Source organism: Diceros bicornis, chromosome 19, assembly GCF_020826845.1.
Source record: "Diceros bicornis minor isolate mBicDic1 chromosome 19, mDicBic1.mat.cur, whole genome shotgun sequence".
Classification (NCBI taxonomy): domain Eukaryota; kingdom Metazoa; phylum Chordata; class Mammalia; order Perissodactyla; family Rhinocerotidae; genus Diceros; species Diceros bicornis.
In genome coordinates, this window is record NC_080758.1 from 47,111,948 (window position 1) to 47,131,017 (window position 19,070).

General features: G+C 40.8%; 1 protein-coding gene across 9 annotated transcripts in view; it reads right to left on the bottom strand.

Moving 5' to 3' along the window:
* The window catches only part of RALGAPA2 (Ral GTPase activating protein catalytic subunit alpha 2), a 334,286-nt gene that overhangs the window by 232,751 nt on the left and 82,465 nt on the right, over window positions 1–19,070 (bottom strand). For 8 of the 9 annotated variants that reach the window (XM_058563323.1, XM_058563324.1, XM_058563325.1 and 5 more), the window contains 5 exons: window positions 18,313–18,490; window positions 17,155–17,270; window positions 13,392–13,530; window positions 10,979–11,178; window positions 3,340–3,567 (listed from right to left, as the gene is read on the bottom strand). In XM_058563323.1, the coding sequence (XP_058419306.1) occupies window positions 3,340–3,567; window positions 10,979–11,178; window positions 13,392–13,530; window positions 17,155–17,270; window positions 18,313–18,490 (861 nt within the window). Of the gene's footprint in view, window positions 1–3,339; window positions 3,568–10,978; window positions 11,179–13,391; window positions 13,531–17,154; window positions 17,271–18,312; window positions 18,491–19,070 lie in introns of those variants that run through there. The other variant, XM_058563327.1, reaches the window with a different exon arrangement.

Genomic DNA, 19,070 nt, shown 5'->3' on the forward strand with positions numbered 1-19,070 from the left:
CCCGAGAGCACTGCCTTGAACTTTTTAGGTCATAACCTAAGACATTTTACAGAAGGATATATGCATTTGTATATACAGTATATACATAAATAAATAAGAAGTTTCACAAAGAAATACTACTCCTTACAATATGCACTGCACTGTGAAATGTTTTGGTCTGTCCTATTTTATTCAATTCCATTATTTTTTTAAAAAAATACTGGTTGTTGACCCACTAAGTTGATTTCATGACCTACGAACTGTCACAACAGGCAGTCTGAAAAGCACCAGTTAGAAGACAAGTTTCCAATGGAGCAACCCAGAGACCAGAACTGTCCTACCTGAAGCACTCTACCACTGCCAGCCTGCCTGCTGGGGGCAGCAGTAAACTGAGGCTGCCCTGAACCTTGCAGAACCTCATCTCCCATCAGTTACCGTCTACTTCCACTGCCTTCAACTCACTGAACCACCTAGTCCAAGATGACTTGCACCATTATTAGCCCCTGCTGTGAGTCTCTCTGTTCCCAATGGCCCCTCGTCAGCATTTATTCCCATGTCACACACATGGACATCTGATCTTCTGCTGTTTCGCACCATTCTCTAGTGCATACACATACTTATCTCCCCACTGAGAAAGGGTACTTCTTGAATGTATATTTTAAAATTTAATAAGCTTTAGGTTTAAATACTCTGAAGCCTTTAATTTAAAACTGAAAAAAATTATTATGAAAGAAGTCACATTTTGTCCTCCACAAAAGAAATATTCTTCACTGACCAAGAGAGGGCGATAGAAGGCAATGTTAAACCCCATGCCCCTTTTCCTAAATGTCTCTATTTCAGTATTTTAACAATGTATAATACTCATATTTTAAATTTCACATATACACTTTCAAACTAAATTTGATTAAGAATAATTATAAAATGTAAATAAAATGTTTTCGAGCTTCATGGCACATAGATGTCTCATAACTTCAGTTATAAGTAGTCTGCAGTTACCTCAATGACCCAAGCTACTTCAAAATGGAATTTAGATTGGATTTAGGATTTAGATTGAATTTAGAATTTACAGCACACTAATGCCAGGAGTGGGATGTCAATAATGGATGCAGACAGAACTATGTGCACGATAAACTGACAATTACACAATAAAGGTAAAACCACATCAAGCGTACTGACCTCTGCTCTGAATCATATGCTCTCCAGGATCCTGACTATTTCAATTCAAATTAAATCTTTAGCTTCCACGTGTAAAACAGGAACACGACTATGCAACATTAATGGAGAGAATAGGACAGATTTTTAAATCATGGACTATTATGACAAAAGAATGTTTTGGCAGCATGATGTGTACAGCGTAGATTAAAAAGGGATGACACAGAAGGTGTGGGGCTCCAAGGAGCGTGCTGCCAACCATGGTCAAAGGAAAAGGAGAGAAAGGGAGTGAGAGAGCCCCTTGCATGACTTGCCCAGTGACAGCTCATAGGAGAAGTTGATGAGGATCCGAGAAGGGTGAAAATTATATGCATCTAAGAACACAGGTCCCTTTAAAGAAGCAGTCAAATCAGGAGGAGAAGCTGATGTTAGGGAAGGAAATGAGCTTAGCTTTGGCCTTGTTATCATTAAGATACCACAGCAACGACGGATGAGATGGCATGTGGGCATTTTAAAGGGCAAGTGTGGAATTAAGAAGCAAGATCTGGACAAAAGGCTTGATTGGGAGTCATGTGCCACAGTGGTTGCTGGCACTGGGCAAGCAGTTGAAGGCCCCAAGGAGGCAAGCGTGGAGTTCCAGAAGCAGAGGCTCCAGCCCAGAATTTTGGCCAACTTTGCTAATTTAGAGTGAACAAGAGGGACCAAAAAATGAAACAGAGACGAAGACACTGTCAGGCAGTGAGAAGAACCAAAGCAGTGCTGGGCCACAAAATCAGAAAAACATTTTATAAGAGGAATTTTAATTGCAGATTAAACAAATTTTCTTAAGTAGAAATTTTTTATTCATTAAAATACAAAATATGGTAAAACCTCTAGATTGCTGTGGATTACGCTTACAGAGTAAGCATTACAGAGTTTCATTCTGGGTTGATTTTTTTTTATGAAAGTCTCAGAAGCGAAGCGTTCATCATTCACTATTTGGAAATCCTGCCTCTCCATAAAAAGGTCTTCATGGTGCGTGTGCACTGCTCATACATGTACAGGAGTCTTCCTCTTCTCCTCACCAATAACAGGTCTCTGTCTTTCAAGGGTCTCACCTTCTGTTCCAGTGCATGGACTAAACAACCATTCCCCCGTCATACACACACCCACACAAGAGCCATTCTCTCTGTTTTCCAGGACACCAGGACCAAGACGCAGGCGGTCAGTGGCTCCACCCCGGGCTACAGAGCTTCTGTCTTCTCAACTGCACTGAGGGTTCTGCTTTCTCTGCCAGACGGTTACAGCTCACGGTTTCTCCACAGCAGCACTACCGACATTTTGGGCCAGATTTTTCTTCTCATGGGTTGGAGGGAAGCTGTCTGTGCTTGTAGGATGTTGAACAACATCCCTGGCTGCTACCCACTAGATGTCAGTAGCACTGTCCCCCTCCCCTATTGTGATAACCAAAAATGTCTCCAGACATTGCCCAATGTCCCCTGGGGGGCAGGGTCAGCCCCCCAGTTGTCACCCATGACTGCTAATCATTGCCCCAGCCTCTGATCTCTTCTGTCTTCTTCCCTTGCTCACACCGTTTTCCCTTTTGTACTCTGCTCTTCCCAACACCTTTTCAACCACCAGTTTCCACCACAGGTCTGTTATTTCAATGACTTGGCCTCAACTCCTTTCTTTCCTTTTATTCCTCTCCTCACTCACCTTTTTCCCCTTACGCCATAAATACTTCTATCATATGTACTGCCATATGCCTTTGCAGGGAAAATAGAACTGTTTCCCGAAACCTGCAGCTCATTAGAGAGCTCCCTTAGACCCTGGGAACACTGCAGCCTCGGGCTCTTCTTTGCTATGTTCACTTGCTGATGAGTATTCAGGAACAGCTTTCTTCCCATCTACCTCTGGGTTTAAAGTTTGTTACGGAAACATGAGGGTAATTATGGGATGATTTTGCTCAAATATAGAATTTTCGCTCCATATGTAGGAATTTTACAAAAACAAAATTTTTAAAAATCACAAAAGAAACAAAATCACACCACTCTACATGAGTGTTGATGATTTCATTAAAAGCAGGATCAGAGGGATCATTATTCAGTCGTGTAATTTAGGCCAACCCATCAATAGTATTTCTTGGAGTACTATGAATAAAAGAACAAGAACAAATCTCTCTTCAATTTCAGGAATCTATCTCACACACACATACACACACACACTAACCTGGTGAAATACTTCATTGACGAAATTGATATAACCTCGAGTTGACAAGAGAATCCGCTGCACCATTTCATACACTGTTCGGTGCTCTTCTTCAATGCTACAAAGGCTTGAGTTGCTGAGTCTTCGGTCGGACAAGGTGCTGCTGTTAGAATGGCTTTTGTCCTGCTCTGTGGGCCCGCCACCATCCATCTCTGGTGCCCTCTCTTGCACCGCACCACCACTGACAGTCTGGAAGAAAGTCATGACCACTTCTGAGTGACCCTATTCGACACTCAAGAACATCTAGCAAAACTGAAGACTTGCTTCATTTTAAAGAGCTCTGGTTACCATCAACTTGATAGCAAGCTGGAAACCAGCACTGCTCAAAGCACAAAGGGATCCGGTACCTATACTTACCAATTTTCCAGTTCACCAACTAACCCCTCCCCAACTCAGTTATTTTAACAGGAAAACTACTAAGATTATTGCAGGGAGGGAAGTTGTGAAATTTTATCAACCTAAAAAGTTTATTTATATTTGTAGAATCACAGACTAGATTAATGTGTAAATGAATTTATATTAGTATCACCTTTGGTCTCTCCACTTCAGCACTTACTCTACGGTCAGAGAGATTTGAAAATTCGGTGGATTTTTTCGCAGCCATAATGTGGGAAGCATCATTTGATTCTTAAGACTCTGTGACACCTTGATGGAGAAATGCCAAGATCTTTAAAGGGCATTTATGAGAAAAACCTTGACCTGAGTTTTATATTCACAATCTCAGATCAAACTTAACTGAAATATTTATAAAACCTTAAATATTCAGAAGACTTTAAGAGCACAAAGAAATAAAATAATTCATGCAATGACTCACAAAGTTTAACGCTGATTTCTGCTCTCATTTCTCCATAGAATTAAAGGTTTCCGCCAAACATAATACATGTATAATTATGCTTCATCTTTGTAAATTCTACTATTAAACTTTTAAGTGTCAAAAATATTTAACCCAAATACCACTAAAATTCTACCCACCGTGAATATTTTTCACAAGAAGTAACTAAGATATGAGTAGTACAAAATAGTAATTTCAGTAACTACCAAAGACAGTTTGAAAGCAAAGCAGATATCCAAATAGTAATCTCTGGGAAAATTAATGGAAGATAATATTTATAATAACTTTTCTCTTCCTGCCTTAGCTATTAAGCCTGTGTGGTTTATTAAAGGCACTGTCACACTGTGAGGTGAGCTATCCTATAGAAATTAGTTCATCTTTTTGATGGATCAATTACCTTCCATAGAGAAACAAAATTTTACTCATTTTTACTGACACGTGTTTTTTCAATCTGTAAAGCATGGTGGTTGGATTAAGCCTAATGTCTCTCCATAACCTGCGAATTTTTGATCAATAACTCTCATCCATTTTCCCCACAGGTCCAAAAAGAAAAAAAACCCCACATATATACATACTTATGTAGCAAATTAAAAATGGCCACAAATTCTTTGACACTCCTTACTTAGAAAGGTAAAGTCTATAACCCCTCCCTTTGATCCACATGGACTGTGTGACTGTGTTAACCAGCAGAATAGAATGGAAGAGACCTGTGCCAGTTTCAGGCCCAAGCCCAAGAAGTTGACAGTTACCACTTCCCATCTCTTGGAACATTTGCCCTTGGAGCCCTGAGCAGCCAGGGAAGAAGTCCATCTAGCCTGCTAGAGAGACTACATGGAAAGGGAGGCCCAGTGGAGCCCAGCCTTCCAATTGCACCCAACAAAGTAACAGTCACGTGAATGACGTCATCTTGGACCCTCCAGACCAATCAGCCTCCAGCTGAAGACTACCATCCATTGACCTCAGTTAATGCTGCAAGAAGCACGAGAACTGCCCAACCAAATCGTGCCCAAATTCTTGGCCCAAAAAGTGAAATATGTAACATGATAAAAGGGTTGTTGTTTTAAACCACTGAGGTTTAAGGTCATTAGATAACACAACAATTAAATAACTAAAACATTGTACATAAAGAATTATGTTTAAAGGCACCCAGTCATTTAAAAACTGAGCTCTGTTATCGAAATAGAACATATGGTAACATATATGGATTTCCCATCATACCATAAATTGAAAACCACTTCTCTTGATAAAAGGATGCTTTTCTTAACCTCCTCTAGTCCACAGACCTTCTGCAAAAGGCGGCCTTTCAAAAACATCTATATGTTTTGACAGGCATTGATAATTATAGTAAGTGATGAGAATGTAAACTAACCGATAATCCAAATCTACTCATTTCTTGTCTCTTTTACACAGATTAACAGTAAGAGCATGAACAAGAATTAACCATAGAAAGAGGTCCATTTTCCGCCTACTACAATCAAGCTAGAATTCTCAACTATTATTTAGCATTAGTTGATTCCAGTGGTAAACGCAAAGATGACTTTTACCTCTTTGGTGTATGAAGAAGGCTTAGTCAGTGAAACAGACATATCTGCTTAGACCAGGCCTGTGCTGCCAGGGCTCAGGAAACTGCGTGATACAAGCTGTCACTTAATCCTTCCCCTCCACCCTCCCTACCACCCTGGTTTCTTCTCAACCCACAGCTCATACTGAGACTTGTTCACCCTCAGGGTCAGGCTAAACGAGGACACCCACAAAGCAAGTGTGAAATGAGAGGATGCAACTGTCATTCTGTTGGTGATGCCTAATGCCACTCAATCCCCCCGTGGTGATTTACCTACACAGTTGGGGGCAGCCTACGTTTGCCTTGGTGGAGCTTAAGAACACAGAGAGTACTACAGGGGTAGTCAGCAAACAAACAAGTTTATACAATATACAAACTCCTGTAGGGCTGACAGTTTGTGTAATTCACTTTTTCTGACTGTTCATCCCATGAAATACAACAATTTCAGGAAACCCACAGCCCATGAATCATTATTGAAGGGTTGGTTCAGAATTAGTAAAAGTGGTACTTTAACTAAAGAGTTATCACACAAGTAAATGTGATCAACTGTCTTACCATCTCAAACTTTTTTTCATTCCCTAATGGACGTCTTTGAGTTTTAATGTTTAATTCATGTGCATACAGAACCGGTAAAAAGTCGCTGCTGAAATTTTATAATCACCACTCTGCTTTCTCTAATGCACTATTTTATGCAAAAATGAATTACTAAGGAATCAATAATACTTCACGGAAAACATTTTCAGCTGAACTGATGTACTAAGAATGCTCAGATTTGAGAGGGGGATTTGTTGTTGTTGTTGTTGCCAACATAGTACGGGATGTATGAGCAGCTGTATTTTCATTCTCCCATGAATGACACCACTGAACAAGAAAATTTGTTAAACCAGATTCTCCAAGTGGTAAGTAAGCTAAGTCTAGAAGATGCACTAATTCCTTTTCTCTCTGGTGAAAAACACTGTCGAAGGTATTAGATTTAGATCAAGAAGAAGTAAATTCACTTGGGGGAAAAAAAAACACAGAAAACCTACCTCATACATGACCTTTAACATAGTATTAGTGACAAAAGTGTGAACTCTATTTGGAAGCAGCACTTAAAATACTGTTTTAAAGGGCTTTACAAGAGCAGCATATTCTTTGAAAAGAGATTTTCAAAGTAATATTCAATTTACATGAGTAAAACTATATTAAATTTGAAATTTAAAACAAAAACTTTCAGGAGGCAAATGTAATTATATGTGCTTTTATTCCTGTAACTCCATTTCCAAAATTTAATATTCAATTGTTTAAATTGCTGCTTTTTCTCATGTACAATGTAAATGAAGAGTGGACCACAGGAGAGACGTGTGAGATGAGCTGGAAAACACAGCTGTAAGGCAGAGAAAGGAATACAAGAGAAAACTGATAAGCTGAATAACGAACCCTCCCTCCCCCGCCACAAAGTTGTCCTTGCACTAATCCCCCGAACCTTTGAACATGTTACCTTCCCTGGCAAAAGGGTCTTAGGAGGTGTGGTTACGTTAAAGGTGTTGAGATGGGGAAATTACCCTGGTTTATCTGAGTGGTGCAACATAATCACAAGGATCCATAAGGAGGCAGGAGGAGGAGACACAGAGAAGGCGATGTGAAGATGGAAACAGAGGGAAAAAAGGTAATGTGTTGAGGGGGCATGAGCCAAGGAATGCAGGCAGCCTCTAAAAGCTGGACAAGGCAAGAAAAGAGATTCTCTTCTAGAGCCTCCAGAAGAAACACGGACCTGCCAAGACCTTGATTTTATCCCACTGAGACTGATTTTGGACTTCTGACTTCCAGAACCGCAAGATAGTAAATTTGTGTTGTTTCAAGCCACTAAGTTTGTGGTAACTTGCAGCAATAGGAAACTAATAACAACTTACTGTGAGGTGTATTAACAGTCTCTACAACGGCAGTGGCCATTTCTAGGTGCGGCCACCTGCAGGGTATGGTAGCCTTGGGCACAGGTGGTTGTCTGCCCAGCATCCATTCCCCCTCCCTAACAGAACCCCAGTGCTCCTCCTGCCTGACTCACAGGAAGCTGACTCCACCCACAGAACCAGGGGAACATTCTGCCTCATGGAAGCTAATCACGGCCCTTCTCTGCCATTCACATACTCAGCTGTAAGCCATTCAGTGCCTTGTTATTGTTCTACAAGTAGGCAGGTAACCTAAGTTGTTCCACTCAGACAAAAGGGAAAGGCTTTATATTTCGGATTGTCTCTGTAACTGAACAAGAAAAGCAGTGCGCCCCAGCTGCTGGCAGCCATCTTGTAATCATCAGGGAAGCAAAGATAAACCTGCCAGAGGGAAAAGGGCAGAGGAGAGAAAACTACGAAGAATCATAGAGCGTGAGTGAATCATATTCTCAGCCACCCTCATCATGAGCTTCTTTTTTTTACAAGATTAAAATATTTCTTTTATGTTTAAGACCGTTGAAGTTCTGGGATCTTTTTTCTGTTAAGATGATAGAACCATCCTAATTGATTCAGGAGGTCAGATCCTATGACACTGAAAAAGCTAGATAATAAAGCAGATGACCCACAAATGTGAAGGGTCAACTGAGGGAAAAAAATCAGAACCTTGAAAGCAGTGCTTAATTTGCTATTCTTGTTACATATCATCCAAATGTATTTTTCAAGAATGAGCAATTTATTTTCAATAAATCCAGGTGATGGTTTTTCGAAATTCTGAAACCAGGTAGGAGAAAGTTACATCGTTTTTTTTTGTGCTGAGGAAGATTTGCCCTGAGCTAACATCCAGTGCCAATCTTCCTGGTTTTTTTCTCCATGAGCCACCACCACAGCATGGCCACTGACAGACGAGTGGTGTAGGTCTGTGCCCAGGAATTGAACCCGGGCCATTGAAGAAGAGTGTGCCAAACTTAACCACTAGGCCACCGGGGCTGGCCCAAAAAGTTACATGCTTTAAACAGACTGTTTTGAATTGACTGAACAACCACACAAAATGCAGTGTGAAGTTTATCAAAGAGTGTGACTGAGTTTCTTATATACAATTTCATGCAAATTTTTGCCTGCCTGACGATTTTTAGTTTTTGTCCACCTGATGGATGAATAAACATCCCTCATCATGGTTCAGAACTGTGTTTCCCTGACTGCTGGTGAAATCGAGGGACATTTTTATTTCCTCTTCTGTGAACTTCCCTTTCATCTCCTTTGTCCACTTTTCTATTGGGCTGTTTGTCTTCTTATCAATTTGTAGGCACTCTTTATACAGTGGAAATATGAACTCTCTTAACAGCCATGATGTTACAAATGCTTTTCACAGTCTAGTGCATGGGTGTGGCTCTATGCTATCTTTTGACATATAAACCGTTTTCTATGTTTTTAAAGTTGAACCTTGGGCCGGCCCCGTGGCTTAGCGGTTAAGTGCGAGCGCTCCGCTGCTGGCGGCCCGGGTTCGGATCCCGGGCGCACACAGACGCACCGCTTCTCTGGCCATGCTGAGGCCGCGTCCCACATACAGCAACTAGAAGGATGTGCAACTATGACATACAACTATCAACTGTGGCTTTGGGGGGAAAAAATAAATAAATAAAATCTTTAAAGTTGAACCTCATCTGTTCTATGGCTTGTGGGCCTTATCTCTACGTTGGGTGGTCTACCACTTCCCAAATTTATACATTCCCCTAGATTTTCTCCTAAATTCTTTATTATTTTGTTTTTATATTTAGATGTTAAATCAATTTAAACCTTAAGCCAATCTGATATTTGCTTATGTACATGATATGAAGCAAGGATCTGAGAAAGAGATAGACAGACAGGTTCTTTCAGCTTTCAGGGCTATAAATTAGATTATCTATTCAACGCTAATCTCAGTCTCATTGCTTTGAAGGAACCTCTGGTTTCTGCCTGAAAGTCTGAATAATTTTTTCTTAATCCCTGAAAGTCAAATGTCTGTTTAGGTTTGTGTCTGTTTAGCTAATTCTTCCTGGGACTCAAAGGCCTTTTCAGTTATCTAAGACATGACTTTTTTCAGCTTTTTCTTTTTATTAGTTCAATTATTACTTATTCTTCTCTCCTTCTGCCCTCACAATATTTGCAAGGTAGGTCTGGATCTGTCCTCAGGTCTTATTTATTAACTTCTGATTTCCATCTCTTTGAATTTTTGCTCAGTGTTGTGGGATATTTCCTCACAAAACCAATTTTGTTCTCAGCAACAATCATTACCTTTTTCAGTTTACCTATTAAATTTTTAAATTAAGAAACTTAAGGTTTTTTTAAACTTTCTTTCACCAAGTCTTTTGTTGGTTTTGTTATAATGATTAGCTCCCTCAGACTTCTTTGAAAATAAGTTCCTCCAGTTCTTCAGTCAGTTCTTGTCAATGGGGCCACGTGCTCCTCCATCAAGGTACTAATTACTCCTCAGGTGTGTGCACTCTCAGCTCAGGCCAAGGTCACGCTTCTGGAAACTTCAGGGAATCAGCAAACCTGCACTAAGTATACCACACTTCCTGCCTCTGTTCTTGGGAACAACAGAAAAAGCACACAAAACCACGACCCCTTCGTGCAGTGGCCGTTCTCTGACTTCCACAAGAGGCCCTGTCTACCCAGCCCAAAGTCCTGCAGCAACTCAGCCTGCTGGGAAAGCCCCATTTGTGTCTGACCAAGGCCAACAATAGAGAGAAGGCACCGTAGGCCCCACACAAGAAGGTGGAGAAGCAGCGTTCTCTTCTAGGGACCTCCATGATGGCTCAACAACCATCCCGAAATCCTGAGCTGCTGATCCACTCCTTCCCCTGAGACCCAGAGAGCACTTGGCAGTCTCACAGGTCCTCTCCATGGCCCACCTGCACAATTCCTGAGGGCATTCCAGATGCTGGGAACTAGCAAGGGTAAGACAGGCCCTTGGTCTTATGCTTAGAGGTCACTAGTACTTGAGTGAAGGAGGGAAAATGAGAGGAGCCAGGAGTGTGCACACAACAGCCATCTTATCAGAATGCCTCCCTCGCCCCAAGGTTGCCTCGTTATAGTAATGCCAAGAGAGCATAGCAAGTCCTTCTAACTCACAGCTTCCTCTGAAGCCTCAGCATGACAGACAGAGCACATCAATAAAATCAAGTCTCTATAACCGAAAACCTGTAAAAGCCAGTAACTCTAATAATCAATTACTTTGGTATGTGTCAGTGCGTGTTATTACAAAAGTATTAAGAGACAAAAAGACAATGAATGACATACCTGTATGATTTTAGGCAATACATCAACTCCATTTTTAGTGTTTTGTGTTGTAGTTAGATACTTTTTTTCCAAAAAGAAAGTTACAATCCACTTAATAAAGACAACACGAGCTGCCATGTATGGAATTTTTGTACTGTAAATGTTTTCATTGTCTTGAGTTGTAGTAACGTACACTGGCTTTGGTCTCAAATGGGGGATGTCTGGAAGAAAAAAGAACACATGATTAGGTTAGTGATTCTTAATTATACAACCCCTATAAATGTTTCAATTTCCAATTAAATAGACATATATTTGACTGTTTAAATAGTAACTAAGGTTAAAAAATCAGAAATGATTAAAAATGGCAACTTTTGGTAGGCTCATTTCTGATTCAACCTTGCAATCTGACCAAGACAGGGTGATGGTGGTTGTTATTGTTCACTTACAACTATGATATATAGCTGTGGGAAAACTAAGCTGATAACTCTTTTTAACACATTTGAGAAATTACATGAGATTGTAATAGTGAAAATCTTTTCACATATGTTATAACTAATTTAATCTTATTTTATGACTAGAACAAATGTAAAAGCATGTATAGACATTTTTTCATCATTTTAGGCATTTTAACATCCAACACTGCACTAATCAAATCCTTTTCCTTTAAATGAATCCAAAGGAATAGAATCAGTATAATCTACTTTATGTCTGAAAGAACTTGAAAGTCATGTTTCATCTTTGAGGTATAAGACACCACCATTTTCAAAGAATTAATAAGAGATCCATCCCTCATTCTTTAAATTCCATAATCAAGATGACAATTATAGAGTATTGGATTTGAGATACTACTTGCTGTAAGTCCAACTCTCTTACTAATTTTTGTACACATGAAGGTACCTGCATGTACCTGCAGAAAAATTCTCAGCAAATAACTTTTAACCTCAGAATACTAACAATATAGTATATTTTCCACAATGAATATAGACTACTTATAAAATCAGAAATAAATTTTGAAAAAAATACCCACATAGATATAGCTAAGAAAATATATACTCAGTACCCCTAAACGTCAGTGTTTCCACATCTTTCAGAATGCACTGAGCTTCAGCTGTTTTCCCCTCGCTCGAGTGTGTGTGTGTACAAATAAACACCCATAGACGACTGAATTAGTTGTCTACATTCCCCAGATGGATTAACGTCTGCTGTGACCTTTTCCCATCCAAAATGTTCCTTCAGGGCCGGCTCTGTGGCTTGGCGGTTAAGTGCGCTCGCTCTGATGCTGGCGGCCCAGGTTCAGATCCCGGGCGTGCCCCGAGGCACCACTTCTCCGTCCAACCCCAGGCCGAGTCCCACGTACAGCAACTAGAAGGATGTGAACCTATGACATGCAACTATCTACTGGGGCTTTGGGGGGAAATAAATGAATAAAAAAAAAAAAAAAAAATGTTCCTTCATTTTAACTAATTTCACCCACTTTAAAAATAATGAGAGGAAGATTTGCCTCCCACCTCCACATATCTCAGGAATGCTACTGTCCTGTGAGTCCTCATTTCTTTTTTTTTTTTTTTGTGAGGAAGATCAGCCCTGAGCTAACATCCATGCTAATCTTCCTCTTTTTGCTGAGGAAGACCGGCTCTGAGCTAACATCTATTGCCAATCCTCCTCCTTTTTTTTTCCCCCCCAAAGCCCCAGTAGATAGTTATATGTCATAGTTGCACATCCTCCTAGTTGCTGTATGTGGGACGTGGCCTCAGCATGGCCGGAGAGACAGCGCGTCGATGTGCTCCCGGGATCCGAACTCGGGCCGCCAGTAGCGGAGCGCGCGCACTTAACCGCTAAGCTACCGGGCCAGCCCAGTCCTCATTTCTTGTAGAAGGAAAGCTTTAGGAGCTAAATTAGAAATTCTCTGCTGTTTCTTTCCCCTCTGGCGCTTGCTGTCCCTAGGTTGCCCAATTGCCCAAACATCTGCCCTTTCATAAGTAAGTAAGTAAGTGGTACCTGTGGGATAAAAGGTCCAATATGAAAGTAAGGACAAACTGTGTGCAGCTATGTGGCCAGGGCTGGCCTGCCTGGCCACTGAGCAAGGTCTGGGGTCACTATATTCCACCACCTTAACAGAAGCCTTAAGGAAATGCAAGCTTCTTTTATATATTAAAAGATTTTAAATATAATTACACCAAAAAATAATACATTCCATATTATTTGTAAGCATAGGAGCCACGTTTCCCTTTATTGCTGTGAGTTGAGGTACATCTTAGTTTGTACAAATAGTTAAAATCATTTATTAGGAAACTTTAAACCTCTTACAATAAAGTTACCATTAAATATAAGAATAAAATGACTATTTTACTTTTAAATAATCAAAAGTCTCTTTGAAAGAGACAGTACAGCCTCCCTGTGGATGTCCTCTATATACGGCTCAATCAGTACTTACCAAGTACAGGTTTGTAGATGTTTGTTAACTTAGTAAATGATGGAAATAAATGAGGAAGATAATACTTTCGAAACAATGTAAAAAGAAATTTAAAACCAGTATCTTGATTCTCCTTATTCTTCCACTCCAAGCTTGCAGCCTTTGGATAATATGTGGAAAAGAACATATTGTATATTTACATTTCAAATTAATGTATACTAAACTGAAATGCTATCATACTATTAAAATTCCTATCCTAAATAAAAAACTTGACAAATAATATTGACAATCATGTAATGAAATCATATCTTAAAACTCAAAAGATGATAAGAATGAATACTTTAAAACAAAATAGTGACTATGTTAAAGCAGCATTTTTACTGAGTATTAAAATAAAAAATCACCCAGTGACAGCATATCTTTTTCCTTTTTTTGTTTTTTTTGTGTGTGTGTGTGAGGAAAAGCAGCCCTGAGCTAACATCCATGCCAATCCTCCTCTTTTTGCTGAGGAAGACTGGCCCTGAGCTAACATCCATGCCCATCTTCCTCTACTTTATGTGGGACGCCGCCACAGCATGGCCTGACAAGCGGTGCGTCAGTGCGTGCCTGGGATCCGAACCCAGCCTGCCAGCAGCAGAGCGCATGCACTTAACCACTATACTGGCCCCTGATAGCACGTCTTTTTAAACTAGCACTACTACATCATGCCCATATTTTTTTCCACATGTTCTTTGTAATGATTTAACATTCCTTGCACCCTTAAAATGTTTAGTTAGATGGAATCAGATGCTTTATTTATTTATTTATTTATTTTGCTGAGGAAGATTGGCCCTGAGCTAACATCTGTGCTAGTCTTCCTTTTTATATGTGGGATGCCACCACAGAATGGCTTGATGAGCGGTATGTGGGTCCACGTCCAGGATCTGAGCCCACGAACCCTGGGCCACCAAAGCTGAGTGTGCGAACTTAACCACTACACCACTGCCCCACAGATGCTTTTTTTTAAACTCAGAAAAGGTCATTTATAACAAACAGGAATTAAGGAAACAATCCCTTGCCAAGATTTCATCCAGTGTTACCTACAGGTAAAATCAATATCAAAGGCAAAGCCATGGAATCTTGGAACATGCGTTTTCCTTATTAAAAGCATTCTACAAACTAAGATAAACTAGGCCTGCCAGTCCAGCTACATCTGCCAGTGGTTCTTATTAATAGGTGTTAGACCACAGAGCGCTCTAAAGCACAGCTTCCCAATTCCTTCATGATGCAGCCCACTTAGAAAATGATAATATTTGTGCAGCACCTGAGGTAAAGGGATGAGGGGCTTTGGCTGCCCCTGAGGCACAGGGGCTCAGTGTCTGTAACCCGTCAGAAGTTCTCCAGGGTGAGCCAAAGGAGAAACTCTGCTCTGAGGTCTCACCCAAGTAGAGAGGTGAGGGAAGGAGAGAGGGACAGACATGCGTATACAATTCTGTACACAATTTAGGGGGTTCACAGTCTGCATGAAAACCTCCACCCTATATCAATGGCATCCTTCCTCTACTGGGATCCTGGGGATTATGTGACTTATCCGAGGTCACACAGCTCATTAGTGACACATCTAGAAAGAAAACCCAAGTACCCCACCACATCCAAGTTCTAAATACTCTATGCTGATCTCCTGGGACAGATCGAATGCCTACCACTTCTGAACAAATAAAATTTGAGATGCATGCAGAATGTGCCAATAGAGCTTAACTGTGGGCTTTCCGAAGACAACAGAATACCCCAGTTGGCTCTCAGGATTTTGGAGTCCTTGTATTTCTGGTGCTGCCTAAAGGAAATGAGAGAGAAGAGCACACGAGATTGCCAGGACAGAGTAGTCAGAAAGGGCAGCCGAGGACTGAATCTTGAGGGACAGCAGAAAGAAATACAGCTCCCTAAAGAAAGCTGAAAAGTAAAAGAAAGGTACGAGGAAAGCCAGAAGAAAACATCACGGGAGGAGAGAATCTCATGAAGGAGGGTCATTGTCAAACAACCTGAAAGATTTAGTACAGCAAAAACTGAAGAGCGTCCTTCCCCTGGACTTGACCACTAGAACCCCTTCATGGTCTTGGGCCTCTGTCTTAGCAGTAACAGGCAGGTAACAGTGGGGGTCAAAGGAATGTTAGGTGAGGAAGTGGACTTGGCAGAGAATATTATGTCAACAAACCTGGTTGTGAAGGGGAGGACAGAGACTAGACTCTTCCCAGGAGGAACTCAGGGATAAGAGAAGTGTTTGCTAAGAGAGAAGAATTCAGTAGCTTTTTTTTTGAACCATACCAATGCTCAGAAATATAGACCAAGAGACATAAGTCACCTATCGAAATCATAAATTAATGATTTTAGTTCTGCATTCCCATGCACCCCTGTATTCTGTCCTGTATTTAGTTCTGTATTCTGCAGCCCCCTGCAGACGTCTGAATTGAGGTGGGCCAGGGCTGGCAGGAAATACAAGCTTTCATTTTAAAATTAAGTTCAGAGATTTTATTATTCCAGTTGGTAAATATAAGAGAAAGGAATATGTTAACACAAAGCAGGCCTGGGTTGATGGCACGATGAGATAATTACATATGCTTTTGTTCAAATCTCCCTGCCTGCTCTGCCTATTCCTGATCTACCCATTCAGTCTCTGGGCCTGCATCCTCCTCCAACATATCTCACTAGCATAGAGATCAGGGTTAGGGAAGCAATAAGGAGGCAAAAATACTTTAATACACTATGAGATAATAGAAAATATACATATTGGTCTCTGCCTCCAGTTCCTGGCATAGAGCTCCTAAAACCCTTGTAAATCCCTAAGTGATAAGAGCATTAGGAGCATCTTTTGTTCTAATGATGTGACTCTGAATGGGCTCCTGAATGGGGCTGGTCACCAGAAAGACCAAGCCATGATTAGAACCTGGAATTTTCAGCACCCCCCCAATTTCTCCAGAGAGGGGGAAAGGGGCCAGCAATGGAGTTAATAACTGGTAATGCCTATGTGAGGAAGCCTCCATAAAATCCCAATAGCAGGAGTTTCAAGGAGCTTCCAGGTGGGTGATGCACCCCAACTCCATGGGGACAGAAGCTCCTGTGCTTGGGACCCTCCCAGACCCCACCCCATGTATCTTTTCATCTGGCTGTTCATGAGTATCCTTTATCATATAATATCATATTCTTTAATAAACTTGTAAATGTAAATAAATGTTTCCCTGAGTTCTGTGAGCTGTTCTAGCAAATTAATTGAATCTGAGGAAGGAGCCATGGTCACCTCTGATTTGTAACCAAGTCTAATAGAAGTTGTGAGTAACCTGGGGACCTGCTACTTGCAATTGGCATCTGAAGTGGGGTGGGAACAGTCTTATGGGACTGAGCCCTTAACTTGTGGGATCTGATTCTATCTCCAGGTAGAAAGTGCCACAATTGAATTAAATTGTAGGACATCTAGCTGGGGTCACAGAGAATTGCTTGGTGTGGAGGAAAAAACCCACACATTTGGTGACGTGAAGTGTTCTTGTGAATGTGGTAATAATATGAAAGTAAACCCAGACAGAGAACTGAATTTTTCCCTTTACATACACACTCACACAAAATAGTATGTATGCCTAGCCTTTGCTGAAGTGACCTAGCACATACTCTATGATTAGTGAAATATCACACAAAATCATCTCAAAAAAAAAAGCAAGAAAACAAAATATGAAGAAACGGGAAGAAAAGAAGCAATGTTTTCTTTTTCCCACTGAGAATAAGACTATCACCGAATTATGTACGATTTTGCTCTTACCTGAATAACCATATATTTCAACAGTATTTGAAGAAAAAAGCATGTTTGGTCCTCAGCGATCTTTTCCCCTGATATGCCTGGCAGGAGTGGAGTGATTTCTTCTGGATATATCTTTGCTGCAGAGAGGAAAACAATGAGAGCTCTTTCACCAAAGTTAAATTTTAAACAGGGTTTTAAAAAAATGGAATCTAGGGCCGGCCTCGTGGCGTAGCGGCTAAGTGCACGCACTCCACTGTTGGTTCAGATCCCAGGCACACACCGACACATCGCTTGTCAGGCCATGCTGTGGCAGCATCCCACATAAAGTGGAGGAAGATGGGCACGGATGTTAGCTCAGGGCCAGTCTTCCTCAGCAAAAAGAGGAGGATTGGCATGATGTTAGCTCAGGGCTGATCTTCCTCACAAAGAAAAAAAAAATATATATGGCATCTATTAAAATGCATCTATCCATCCATTGGAACTGCTCAGAATGAACTCCAAGCCAGTGTGCATGAAGGGCTTAGAAACATGGTACAGATGCCCACGAAGCCACCTCTCCCACTGGACCATTTTCTTCCCTTTCAAATTCCACTTTGGTTAGCCTAAGATCAAATACCTGTCAGTAGGAAATAAAGTGATGAGCAGTAATAAATCAATGGCCCTAAGAGGCAAGTTCTTTGAAACCTTACAGGACATAAATGGCTGCCATTAATAGTTCCATGAGGCCACTATTGTCCTTCCGTGAATGCTGCATGAAAATACACAGATGGCAAAAAATAGCCTGGGTGAGCAGATGAATGTCCACTTATGAAACAATAGTGATGAGAACAACAGACAGAAGTTTTGGATGGCAAATTTAAATCCTACTAACAGCCACGAAACACTGCAGACAGACCACGTGTCTCTACTTCCTGCTATTGCCAACATGTGTCCCCTCCCTTCCATTCCTGTTCCTACCACTTCAGTAAATGTCTCCTGTCATCATTTCATATAAAATAGGCTCCAAGTCTTTTCAATTCTAATGTTTGTAAGAATCTACTGTGAATACAAACAGAATAATCTTCTTCAGAACCCATCTATGAAATCAAGATTTCTATTCAAGAAAATGACAAACCAAGGAACTCCTCAATGTAACTTCAAGAGTGATTTCAACCTGTAAGATCTGATAACATTACTTACCATCAGCTACACTAGGGCTAGGATTGATGAGTGTCTCCAGCGTACAGGGCCCTCTGGATGACATGATCGCCGGGAAACCGGGCACGAGGCAAGCAAAAATCAGCACCTGCTCTTCTGCACAGTTTGTCTGAAGTGCTTGAAGCCACAAAAGAAACAGCCTGATTCCTTCACATCTTACCTAAAAAAAAATTAAAGGCAATGAAATTAAACACATGTATTTGTAAGAACTGCATTGCAACACAGCATCAGTTCTGAGGAAGAAAAGCTAGAAGTTAAAGGCATTGTTAAAGTATTGCACCAAGTTTTTCACTTAGTGACAAGTAAGTAAGGATGCTGCAATGCAACACAAGAGTTAAGAGCTTGGGTTCTGGAGCCAGAGTGCCTGGGTTCAAATGTGAGCAGTGCCACTTTCTAGCTTAGCTGTCACCCATGGAGAACCACTTAACTTCTCTGTGCTTCAGTCTCCCCATCTGTAAAATAGGGATAATAACAGAATTTACCACAAAGTCCTGGTGTAGGATTAAGTGAGTTAGAACAGTTCCTGGCTCATGGTGAGTGCTATGTATTTCCTATTAATAGTATTTTATTCCATCAGGCAACAGTGCCCATATCATCAACACCCAATTATCCATGAAAACAATGCAAAGATAATCCTCCTCCAAATTTACACTATGCTTTGGATAGAATTTTTGTCATGTCACTACAGTATGCACTTGTATAATGTTCTTGAAAATCAGAACACTTAGAGCTAAACAAGA